At 32.4% G+C, this 13,975-nt stretch overlaps 1 protein-coding gene across 1 annotated transcript; it reads left to right on the top strand.

Moving 5' to 3' along the window:
- Nucleotides 1-830: 830 nt before the first annotated feature.
- On the top strand, nt 831-1,890 carry LOC134682129 (cellulase/esterase CelE-like). Its single transcript, XM_063541712.1, has one exon. It carries the CDS (start codon nt 831-833, stop codon nt 1,872-1,874), a length of 1,044 nt encoding a protein of 347 aa, XP_063397782.1. The 3' UTR covers nt 1,875-1,890.
- The last annotated feature ends 12,085 nt before the right edge of the window (nt 1,891-13,975 follow it).

Below are 13,975 nucleotides of genomic sequence, written 5' to 3'. Positions count from 1 at the left end.
AGCAGTTGTTACTTACAATAACGTTTTTGTTTAATTGCCTATGATATTTACCCTTGATAGAGGTCACAAACATTATTTGTATAAGATGTAAAGAATAGAGGTGGATTTATGAAATTTTTACCTATTGTGACTGTTCGTATTGTTCATGCATCGTTGTCGGTGTAATGGAATTTGATGCGACTGTCATACAAGTAAAACTTTTAGCTAGCTTCAAAACCAGATTTAATCCACCATTTTCTACATAAGCAAATCTATGTACCTAGTCAAGAATATGACAGTTGTAATCTATTCGTTTGATCTGTTTGTGCTTTGATTAACGACTTTCCGTTTTGATTGTTCTTTGAGTTCAGTATGTTTGTGATGTTATCTTTTTTTTGTATAACTAATCAACTATCAAAGGCAAATTTCAGGAATATGACAGTTGTTGTCCTTTTGTTTGATGTGTTTTATGATTTAATTAGGGACTTTCCGTTTTGAATCTTCCTCGGAGTATTTTTGTGATTTTACTTGTCAAGGACATCAAAATCATGTGCAAGCTAGAGTTATTTGTCATTCTATTATTTTTTGATGCATTTCTAAATTCTTAAAATACTAGTATATCACATGGGAGAGGACTAACATAGAGGATTAATGCATGATGATGTTTAAGGTTCAGGAGTGGTTAAATACTGACACAAATTAGCCTTTTGTCTTTGTACATACTTAAACTATTTTTTAAAGATACTTTTTATTTGAGTAAATTCTGCTATCCAACAATAATGTCTTTTTTTATCTATAGTGTCCGATTTAAAGTCACACAGAGATAGAAGACAGACAAGCGCCCTACCAAGATGGTTTTGCTTTTGCTAGTGGTTCTGTGCTCCTTTAGCCTAGAGGGAGTATTTGGTTCAAGCAGTCCAATTTCACCTCAGGATTACAAAATTGTGCTGAAACAAGGATTTGCAACCACATATTTTGAACAATTAAATTTTGATGAAGTCTACGATAAAAAGGACGTCGAAGATGTTGCTGAAAGAGGATTCACAAACTTGAGATTACGATGCAGACAAGATCTTGACGGTTTAAATATGACAGATTTTTTAGCTGATTTAGAGACGGTTGTAGATGATTGCCTTAGTCTTAATGTTACACCTTATATTTCTTGGATAAACCAAGCAGCAGCACTCGATGCCACCGAGGAATATCGACAAGGTTACTTTGATTGGTGGAAAGCTGTTGCAATGCAATTGAAGGATAAAGATTACAGAGTATCATTTAACCTATTTAATGAAATTGGTGCAGAAAACAGCCTACGTAAAAACGCATCCAGCTATAATGATTGGACTCGTTCTGTCATTGAAATCATCCGCGAAACAGGTGGAAACAACGAGAAACGTATTCTTATTCTTGCATCTCCTGAGAAATATGCAGAAGGCCTACAAAAAATAGACCCGACAATTTACCAGAATGATACCTATTTGATGATAGAAGCCCACACATATGCATCAGGACCACAAAACGTATTTGAGAATGGTTCGTGTACGAGTTCCCCTCCAAGCTGTTGGACAGGTGATGGTGATACTATGGGTAAAACTCTTCTAGACCAAAACATTGCAATTGCAACAAATTTTACAAGTGAAAATGGTATTGAGATCGTCTGGGGGTCATGGATGCCATTTGACAGTACATCAGGAACATTAAACCAAACAGAAGTAATTGATTTCAGTACCTATTTTGTTCAAAGTCTTAAAGATGCGTCAATTCCTTGGTCTTTGAACGACCTGGACAAATTTTATGATACCATGGCAAGCCAGTGGAAATCAGAGCTATCAACCATTAAAGGGCAGGAGTTTAATACGACACTCGTATTGGACGCAATTGTTGAAAATATGTGAATTGATTAATTTTAACAGGCAAACTTGCAAATTGATTAAATGCAAGATGTTGTACGCCTGTAAAGAAATATTGATTAAATATAACGGTATACTATTGAACTGTTCTGTTAACTATGTTGTTTCATTGCCGTTTATACGAAATCTCCGTTTACTCTTACTAAAGTGATTGAGTAACCAGAAAGGTTACAAAATAAAACATAGATAATATTCAAAAGGTTCCAGACCAGTACAGAATAGTTCATTTTCATATAACTGACTTTTGACTCCGGAATTAACATTTTTCCAACAGGTTACCTTATCTGTGGTAGGAAATCCTTGTACTCAATCAAGCAAGAGCAATGTTATAAGCAAATTCAAGATTTTAATTAGTACAATTTTTCGGGGAAATTAGTTGTTTAAATGCTTTCTATACAAGACTAAATCATCGGAAAAAGTAAGTTTCCCCCAAAATTAAACCAACTATGGTCAATACGAACTTTAATATAACATCATGAGCTTACAGAAGTTGAGGAAGGTTATTTAACTCAAGCACTGTTTTATTGGGTTAAGGTGGTATCTAACACTACAGGGAGTTAACTCTAATAAACCAGTTAAACCTTTTGATTACGTTGCGTCGTTAAAGGAATATTAAGCTTTTCAATGTTCAAAATTAGTGATTGTCAAAGTGCTATATAACTAGTTATCAAAAATACCAGGATTATAATTTTATACGCCAGACGCGCGTTTCGTCTACATAAGACTCGATCATCAGTGACGCTCAGATCCAGTGTAATTTTTCTGATCAAACGGTTGGTTTAAATTTTTAGAAATTTTTATAATTTTGTCAAAGGGTCAAAGTTAATACTTTGTCAAAATTTTATGAAAATTAAACGAGCCAAATTAATTTTAGTGAAGGTGTTTGGTACCACCTTAAGTTTCTCTTGCCGTTTTCATTTCATATTCTGCTTTGTTTTTGCATACACCAATTATGGGTGACACATGGCCGTGACGTAGTACATCATTTAGGTTGCCTCTCTGCAGTGGTACTTATTAATTATGCATCATATCACATGTCATTTGTGACGCAGACATTCAGTTCCTATCTGAAGTCCATATGAGACTATATAATGTTAAAGTTTTGGGGTTGTGCCTGTCGTTGGTTGCTCTGTTTTATCTTTTTTTTCGTTCATTGTTTAATATTTTTTTGTACGTTTGAAAGATACCGTTGTTTATGTCATACCTGGACCGCAACGTTCGCCATTTATATTTATTTTGATAGATATGATTGTTCAAGTAAAAAATAATTCTTTAATAGTTTGAAATGAAGTCACTGTTTTGGTGATTTCCCTGTTATAGACCTGACGCAGTCCATGTTTTGCTACCCACAATAATAATACATCCTATATATTAAACAATAAAAAAAAAACACCAAAGAACGAAAACCAAGCAAAAAAAAACCAAGACTTTATATATAAATATCGAAGCGGGGACTGTAACAAACATATATTCTGTTAATCAAACTATAAAAATAAATATTGGTTAACCTTCACCAGACAGTTATGTCTTAATTTACGCAAGAAAGAGAAAACGGTATGCTTGAACACACAAAATGCTTCATATTTTTTTTAGTTTAGATTGTAGAATTATTATTGGGGAATTAACACATTAAAATTTCATTTATGTCAAAAACGCACATTACATTAAACAAAAAAAAAACATCATTTTGGAATTTATAAAGTTACCTTTTCTTTCGCATGCATTAACAACAGATATTTGTAGAATTAGAAAAAAATCAAACCCATCAGAACGACAATGATTTAAATAAAAACACCCTTAAATAACCCAAATATATTGCCCTTTTACATGGGGGAAATAATGTACAACAGCCAGTGGGAGGACTTGTTGACGGACAAGTCGTTCCCAAGGAGACATGCAGTTCACAACTGGTGTGAAAGCAGATCAAGATTACAAAAAAAACAATTCATATGATGTTGTAACCAAATATTGGTAATCTGAATTTATCAAATGTCGAACTGAAATGAACCAAAAGTTACACCAAAAGTAACGTCACAAGCAAGTTAAAAATGTACTTACATCGGGATGAAAACCTTAATCATCTGTTTGTCTACATCAAATGTCTAGATGATTAATATCAAAACACTTTCATACCAGAACAATAAAAGCTGTTAAAAAGTTAGTCAAACCTCAGTTATTTGCAATACACAATGGCATTCACATAATGGTAGTAATTCAACATAACATGATACTTCCGGAGCACCTTATATCACAACAAGTTTTTAGTTTGATTTCGTCTAGCACATTTTTTATTTTTCTATATTGTTTCTTGTGTATTATTATTTGTCTGTTTGTATTTTTCATTTTTAGCCATGGCGTTTGTCAGTTTATTTTCGAGTTGGACTGTTCCTCTGGTATCTTTACTCCTCTTTTAATTGCGAAGGTTGCTTGACATTCAGTGCTCCTCGGAAAGGTAAATCTAATTAACTTTTTCATATTTTATTTTTACAGTAGTTAACTGTTTATCAAATCTCATAAATCTAAAAGAAAATAAAAATCGAGGAAATCGTATAAACTGAAAAAGGAACATGACTAGTAGGTCAAATAGATAAGCGTTTCCTTAAAATTCTTATTTTATTCTGATATGAGTGAAAAGTGAAACGAGAAGGTATAGTGTTATTGCTTATAATAATAGTTTTAGTAAATTTCATATGGGCTTCGTGACGCGTTAATGGCGACGTCGTCTATTTATGCTGTTGTGTTTCATTGTTTATTTTTCAACAAAACGCCTCAGAAAGAGTCCAGCGTCCGATAAATACGTTATACGATTCACTAGCGAACCATATAACTTATAGTAAAACAATTCAAACGAGAACATTTATACCGACATGTCATTTATGTATCTAAAAAAGAAAGGAAAACGAGATGGTAGGTCGAGCATTTGAACGTCTTTCAACAAATTGTTAATATAAATGAACATGCAATTTGATATCAATGATTGTCTTATTGTCATTTTCAGTTGTTTTTATTTTGATACTAATATAGGAAAACAGTTACAGTTTTTGTAAGCTACTTCACAAAACGACAAAACGATACAGATAAAGTAAACAGACATCCATTTTAAAAATAAATAATTCAATGAAATTGATAGACATCGCGATAAGTGTAGACTTTCATCGATCAGACGTCGTTTTCTGATTCATAAAGTCACATTAGACGTCTATTAGTGCCTGATAAGAGAATGTTTCGCAGAGTGACATCAATTCTTGGAACGGCCGTCGATCTGAGTCTAACAGATATATTCCATATGGTCAAACAGATCACTGATAAAAAGACAAAAATGGTCCCCAAACACATAACTGTCTTTTTTTTTTATATAACTTGGCCAGGGACTTATAAATATACGAAACATCTAACGCGTGTCTGGCGTATTAATGATAATCCTGGTACCTTTGATAACTACTAACATTGTCTTAAACCTTTCAACTTGAAATTGTAAATATTTTTTTTATTAGTTTTTTGCTTATTGTTTCCAACTATTTTGAATTATCTTCCTGATTAGATTAAAACAATAAGCTGCACAACATTCAATAATGACCACAACCCATACAATATTGATGGTTAAAAAGTCTCCTCATGACAAAAAAGTTTCAACAATTTCAAACAGAAGGAAAAATAACATTTGCCTAAAATTTGACAAATCAATAACAAAACAAAACAGATATGACAAAGAAAAAAACTTTCTACAAGCACATACTTAAAGTAGTCGGGTTAAATAAACTCATCATCGATACCATGACTAAATTTAATATATACGCCAGCCGCGCGATTCGTCTACAAAAGACTCATCAGTGACGCTCGAATCCAAAAAAGTTAAAAATGCCAAATAAAGTACGAAGTTGAAGAGCATTGAGAACCAAAATTCCTAAATGTTTTGCCAAATATAGCTAAGGTAATCTATACATGATACAGAAAAGCCTAAGTATTTAAAAAAAAAAATCAAAAATTTGTAAACAGTAAATTTATAAAAATAACCATATCAATGACAATTCATATATTTGTGAGACCTCAATCCTAATCATAATCGGGGATAAGTATGTGATAGTTCACGTTCTGAACAATTCTACTAACTAGTTTGAAATGACTCGATCCATCTGATCGACTGTAATTGTGTTAGTACTATCTATAGTTTGTCATAGAACGGACCAGACAAAACACAGACAGGAGCATATTTTAGGTTCAAACTCGATTTATGAAAATTATCAATAAGCGAATATCTCATAATGTTTGATATTGAAATATAACAGTGCCTGCAAACTGTATATTAAAAATAATTGGAAGCACTCGATATTCAATTCATAAATAGTTTTCTAAAACTGGAACATTACAGTTACTTTAGGACAATCACATGGTACCGATCGCCCAGTATACACTATTGCAGTATGATGAAGGATTTCTTTTATCAATGATAAAAGTATTTTTTAATTTGTTTGAATTGTTTTAAGGTTTTGCTATGTGAAGTCTTATCTATTTATACTATGGCTGCAACCCCATGGCAAACATTACTTTTCGTGTATGGGATTTTTTATGTTCTCATACGTTGTCATGTTGGATGTTTAACTTTTGATCCCGATCAACTGATAAATGTTAAATGTAAATCCTCGATCAAGAGTTTAGCGACTGGAAACTATGTTTTACTGCTCTGCTAATGCATAATAAGAAAAACACTTTTTTTTTTCAAAATGAATTATACATTTAATTTTCTATTCTGTGTTCTGTAGACTAATTTTTTTTTATGGTTCTTTGTAGTTATTTTTTGTTTTGTGTCAAATCTTTAAAGTTTAATCCATCTAATGCCAATATAACTAAATCGATCTGTTTCGTTTCACAAACGTTGATTAAACAACACGTTTTGGGTGAAAGATGGAAATCTATATTTCATTTACAAAACAGTGATTTTTTTTAAAATTTACAATAGAAAGATGAGAACAATAGTTATGAATTTGCCAAAGATCAGTTGCCACGTACTGACCATACAAGCCGTTTTTTTCTAAATAAAAAATACTTACCGACTGCAATTTCGTTTATTTAATTATAATAATATTAACGGTACAAATTTTTCTGCACCGTATGCGCATTTCGACAAAAACATGTCTCTTCAGTGATGCTCGTGGCCAAAATATTTGAAATCCAAAGTTTATATAAAAGATGAAGAGCTATTATAAACGTTACATCCGATTTAACATACAATTGTACACCATTTTCTGTGAACAAAAGCCTGTACCTAGACAATCATATGCAACTTCAATTCGTTCCATTGGATGATAGAGTATTCGTTTGAGTTTGTCAGTTTCGAAAAACTTTTCTTTTACACATTCGACTTGAGATTCGGTTTTAAGGTGATCATTTTGTAGAATATCTATAAAACGTTATCTCGGTATATATATTCGACTTGGGATTCGGTGTTAATGTGATAATTGTGTAGGATATCTATGAACACGTCATCTTGGTACTGTAGCATTTTGTGTATGTCAAATAGCGTATCCGAACATCGTTAACAGTGTTCATATACTAAATCAATTACACCTATCATCTGTTTCAGAAGCAGTTTAGCAATTTTGTTCATTCCAAAACGTTACAAATATTTTAACATTTAATATGTGAAACGGTGGATATACCAATCCATCATTATAACGCATTCATACATATACGATTTTCGTTCATTTTACAAATGAATACTTTTACCTAATAGTTTGATACGCAAAATTAACACAATGTTCACAGGAATGCATTAGACACGGAGCATGAGATTTCTTAAATTTGTCGATTTTGACATTTTTTCCATGGGGTTATCAGTTTTGAATGTGACCGATTTAAATTCCGCCTCTTTTATTTTTCCTTAATCTTAACATTTTAACAGATTGCATGGTTATACTATAATAGAATGATTGTTGACGTAAAAAAAGTTATACTATAATAGAATGATTGTTGACGTAAAAAAAACATTTCTTAATAATCAAAATCATAAAAACAATCCAGGGAGAAAGATACAAATTTTATTAATATACATGGTTAAACTCCATACTATCCCGAGTACTGTAAACCAACTTATTTTCGCGGATGCTTTATTTCGCGTTTTTCCCTTTCCTGACCACTTCGCGGATTTTTAATTTCTCGATTATCTGATTTACTTGATGAGGTTTATTAAGGAAAGATCAAAGATTGACATATTCGCGACGATTTATATTCGCGTTATTTTTCTACTCGCGAAAGTCGCGAAAATAAATCGCTCGCGAAAATAAGTTGGTTTACAGTATTAAACACAGATCTCCTATATTTCTTTTTTCATTACCATCTTTTTGGTAACGTCAAATATGAATTGGCCTTTTATGAATCTAAAGGAATATGGGTAATTGCATTGTTCGTACCCGAAAATGAAAATAACGTCATGACATTGGGTGAATTTCCATGTTTTTTTGGCGTTTTCAAACAATCTCGACGTTTTGGTATACACTTTTGAAAATCTTACCCAGAATGCATTAGATTCTGAAACGGCGGATTACCACACATTCGAAGCAATTCAACCATAGAATTCGTTGAATGAAAAGAGTTTCTATGTTAGCTTTGTGCTCTTGCATAAGATTGAAAATTTTTTAAAAAAGTATTTGATTTATGTAGGTATTCGTCATTGTCGTATGGGCCGCAGCACATAATCTAATTTTTATTTCACACTTATTTTTCTTTGCATACGTTTGGTGTATTTGAGTTTTTGATTTTGCCATTTGACATGTCTTTTCATTTTTGGATTTTTCTTTGAATTTCGTCAACTGAGTTCTTATCCTTGAAAGATGTCGACGACGTCAGGAACAAAAATAAAGGCAATAGTAGTATACCGCTGTTTGAAAGTCATAAATCTATTGAGAGAAAACAAATCCGGGTAACAAACTAATACCGAGGGAAATACATTAATTATAAGAGATAGACAACGCAACAACAGTAACACTGAAGTGCTACAAAAAACAAACGACAATGCAACGCACAAAGAAACGAACTATAAGATAACAATTGTAATTTTCCTGACTTGGTACTGGACATTTTCAAATAAGATACATGTCTTTGTATGTAGACTTTTAGGTAGCACGATAGTATTTGCTTTCCAGAATTTTGGTGGCTCTTTTGTGTACCCTTCTTTTAAAGTCAATGCATCTGAACAATGTGATTGGATAAAATATGCAGTATCAACTGAATATACTTTCCTAAACTGAGGGACGAATCTCGTGTAAAAAAATATGAAATATTTTACATATAGATGAAAGGGATTTTTTGTGATTTTTCGAAAAATTTGTATTCAATGCACGATAAAAGACGTAAAAGCACTAGTGGCCTTAAGTTTTTAAAGAGAGCAAAACGGTCATGATACGTATTCAAATTCATTTTTGAATTTTGAATAGGAAAATGAAATTACTTCTGTTAACTGTGAATTTAGAATTTTTCGCAGTGATAGAAAGTGGTGAAAATTCTAAAAAGGCTATCAGTATCCCTAATGGGTCAGGAAATACTACCGTGCCACCTTTAGTTGGACGTGACTTTACTTGAATTAATGCCCTTGTTTTTACAGAAACAATTCTGATCATTTGAGCATCAATGCTTAGTTACGTATTTGAACTAAATGAAATGGAGTTTCCAGACCAATTTTCAGGAGTCCAGTGAAAACTCATCAGTGAACAACTCTAAGGCTAAACAAAAATTTAAATCGAACAAATAAAAATATAGAGAGATAGTGAAAAAAAATTTAAAAAAAGTAAAATCACAAAAATACTGAACTCCGAGGAAAATTTAAAACGAATAGTCCTTCATCAAATGACAAGTTTAAATTGTATTTAATTGGAAGGGAAAAGAAGAAGCTATTGAAAATGTGAATTCTTAGGATCTGATATCTAGTTCATACCTCAACAAGAGTACATTTCTTCACACAATAGTGTTACATGCTTCTTGCATTGCAAGTAGTTGAAAGAATCTTAGAATATTCAATAGCTGTCATTTGTGATCGTGATTGTGATTGTAGTTGTTTTACATTTTGTTATTTCGGTGCCTTTTATAGCAAAATGTGCAGTTTGTTTGTGTTTGATTATTGTTGAATATCTCAAGTAGACAAATAAAAGGTAGAATTTGCATCATTCTGTCTCCAAAGGATTGGTGTATCTTTAACATTCAATCCGCGTGAAATGTTTTCTGAGGTTTTAGAGTATAGTGTAATAAAATGTACTATTATGAAATGTGCAACTTATTTAAAATAGTGATATATTTACTCAATACTGCTGGAGGCTTTATCAGCTCAAACAAAAACATGTTTATTACACAGAACACGAAATTTTCAAGGCAAAATTATGAAAAGAATGCATAAATCATATTTTGGTGACAATGCTAAGGTCATATTCGACATCATGCTACAAAAGATCATTTCTCATTATACGATCGAAAAGAGCAAACAGAGTAATTAGATTCAAGCTTTCAAGCTTTCAAGGTTCGAGATTGTAAACTATATTTTTATCTTTTGAAGACAATTGATTTGATTATTTCTTGAGTAATTTTTATTGGTACAAATAGAATATATAGAGAGAAATAAAAATATTGATAATGAAAATGACTTTTTTAGGGAAAGTATGCTTTTAAATGATGTAAACAGTAGAGTAAAATAATTTTAAAACCTACTTGAGCAAAGAGATAGAATATTGGAGCTTCCTGCGTTAATTTAAAGACTAAGTTTAGCATATATATAATTGCATAACAATATAAGTACCCATGTGATGAAAGCATAGATAGTTTTGAATTGAAATTGATGTGTCTCCTTTCACATTTTGTTAACATTAAAGTATATTTGCCACGATCAGGATTTAGTGATCAATTAAATAATAATGTATCACAGTATATAGACTGAATAATTTCACTATCATAACAATTGTGTTATTGCATTCTTTAGAATAAGATGTTCACAAGTCCCTTTCTAGAAGTGTTCTTTATTGCGAAGATATGAAGTAATGTTTTTGACAAAACCTTATGGAGTTTTGCGTGCAAAATACTCTTCAACTTTTTGTTGTTGTTTATTTTGCATTTGTACCTGTTTTGATTCCAACGTCACTGATGAGTCTTTTGTCAACTTGCATCTGGTGTACACAGTTTTCAGCCAATTGTACATGAGGTGAGTATTAAATGTTTGAATATAAGTTAAAGACAAATCTAAATGTAATGGGTTTATTTAATACTACCTTACGACAACAACGTAGTCATGGGCAAAAACATTACCATCGGCCTAATGTAAAAAAGTCTTCCAAATCTAGATCACCATCTGGGAGCTTTGATGACCTTCTTTCACATCTTCATCATCCACTAGGGTTACATTACATAAGAACTATTCTCTTTTCACTGCCAGTTAATTTTCTTAAACGTTTGAGAGAGTATGCACTTGACAAAGGAGGCACCAATACATTTTCTGCAATATACAGACTAGTCAGTATTATTTGTGATGTAGCTCTTTTCCGTCTTTTCAAACCAGTAAGATCTGAATATTTGCATGAAGAAAAGAGGAGATTCCTTCCTGTTGATTTTGCCAATAGAGGAATCGATGCAATCAATATCTGCAACGTTCTACATCACAAGGAGGTAACATCTAAAATTCCTATTTATTTTCAAAATCAGTCTGTTCCTATTGTATCCTACAGTTACACCAAAACCATTGCACCTAAAATATTTAACTATAAACAGGCATTGCAGGACCTTGACTTAGAACAATACCTTAAAAACCCTCAGACATGTGACTGTTCCCACTCGCCTTATAATTACAGCCCCTCTGGTCATGTTATAACTGGGGATCTAAATATAATTCAACATGAAAATCTCCGAAAGGTGATTTCTCATGGTCCTAAGTTTAGAGAACACCAACACATCAATTGGAACCATAACTTCAAAATAATTATGGATTCTATTGAGGACTACGCCAGAGCATATGCTAAGCGAGAAGAAGTTGAACTGGACACTTTGTCAGAATGGGTTAAAACTATCAGGTCTCTGATAAAACGTCGCATTCACAAGTTGAAAAACTGTGTGAACGATCGAACAAAGTCCGTTTTCAGAGACAAAGAGGTCATGAAATGTCTATCAACTCTTCATGATAAGTATGTTGTTGTTCCTGCGGACAAAGCTTCAAATAATATTGTCTTTGTATGCAAATCGTATTACTACGAATGTCTTGTAAAAGAATTGGATATAACGGAGCACTCAGGTAATCCCACATACAAAGACATATCATTTGACAAGGATGAGATTTTAGCAAATCATAAGTCCTTCATGGCTTCAATAAACATTACATTGAACACCAAATCGGAGGACTTACCTTGTTTGTATTGGATACCAAAGCTTCATAAAATTCCATACAAACAACGGTATATTGCTGGCTCATCTTCATGTTCCACTAAAGAATTGTCTATTAGATTGACTAAAATTTTGTCCGCAGTGAAAGAGGGTCTTCAGAAATACTGTGAAACTGTTTACTCGCGTAGTGGTATTAACCATATGTGGATTCTTAAAAATTCTAAAGAACTTCTAGACAATTTCAAATCTCGGTCTCTTTCTGAAATAAGTTCCATCACAACTTTTGATTTTTCAACCCTGTATACCAACATTCCCCATGTAAAATTGAAAAATCGCCTAAAAGAAATTATCCACAATGCCTTTCAACATAAAAATGGTAGCATACGCTATAAATTTATTACTTTGGGATTTCATAAAGCATATTTCGTTAATAGTGACAAACAAAAAGGTAAATCATGCTACACAGAAGAACAAGTAGTCAGTATGCTGGAGTTTCTTATCGACAACATATTTGTTGAGTTTGGAGGTAGACTTTTCCAACAAGTTGTCGGCATTCCTATGGGAACAAACTGTGCGCCTCTTCTTGCCGACCTTTTCTTATTTTCATATGAATCGGAGTTCCTCCAGACACTTGTAAAAAACAAGAGGATCAAAGAAGCCAGATTATTTAATTTCACTTTCAGATATATTGATGATGTTCTTTCCTTAAACAATCCGAACTTTTCTGATTGGGTTCCATTAATATATCCCCCAGAACTCGAGATTAAAGAAACAACAGACACGGCTTCCTCCGCCTCATTTTTAGACTTATATCTCGAATTTGACTTACACAGTCATCTCAGTACCAGAATCTATGACAAACGAGACGATTTTAATTTCGAAATTATAAATTTCCCCCACCTTAGTAGCAATATACCAACTTCACCTGCATATGGGATATACATTTCCCAACTTATTCCATATTCAAGAGCTTGCAGCTCCTACTCAGACTTTGTAAAACGTCATCAGTGTCTGAGTAGAAAGTTGATGAACCAGGGGTATGTCAAAGAACGTCTCGTCCTTTTTCTAAAAAAGTTCATCGAAAGGTACCAAGACCTTGTTGATAAATATTCCGTATCAACTTCTCAAATAATGCACGATGGTCTTGATGTATAGATTCTGCGTACTGATGTGGTGTATCATCTTAACAACATGTTTTATTGTTCTTTTATTTGTTTTTGATCTATTATTAAGATTACTTTTACTGTTGAATGGTTTTATGTGATATCCGTTTGACGTGGCTCGGTACTTATACATCTCGTCAATGTGTTTGTATTGGCTTTCATTTTTTTGTGATTTGTTTTGTATATGTGACTCTTTGTACTTCTTTTGTGCTTATAACGTGACTCTGTTCTTTAAAAGATCCCGTCAGTATGATATTTGTCTATAATATGTCATTATGATATATTTCTATTATGAATTACTATATACGTTGAACCACAAACGTCAAAATCAATCAATGGCGTAGTGGAATTAACAATTTTTGGATTCTCATAAATTCTATGTATAACTTTTGGACTAGTTTGAATCTCGGTCTATTTCTGTAATTTATTCTTACATACTTTTGATTTTTTAACCCTGTATGCGTACATTACCTATGAAAATTTTAAAATTGTTTGTATGCACATCGAACGACAAATTTATGTGACGTATATAATTTTTCTGACGTCAAGACACTCAAATCAATCCATGTGTTCGTA

Source organism: Mytilus trossulus, chromosome 8 (assembly GCF_036588685.1).
Source record: "Mytilus trossulus isolate FHL-02 chromosome 8, PNRI_Mtr1.1.1.hap1, whole genome shotgun sequence".
Lineage (NCBI taxonomy): Eukaryota > Metazoa > Mollusca > Bivalvia > Mytilida > Mytilidae > Mytilus > Mytilus trossulus.
This window is presented reverse-complemented; position numbering and strand designations above follow the sequence as displayed.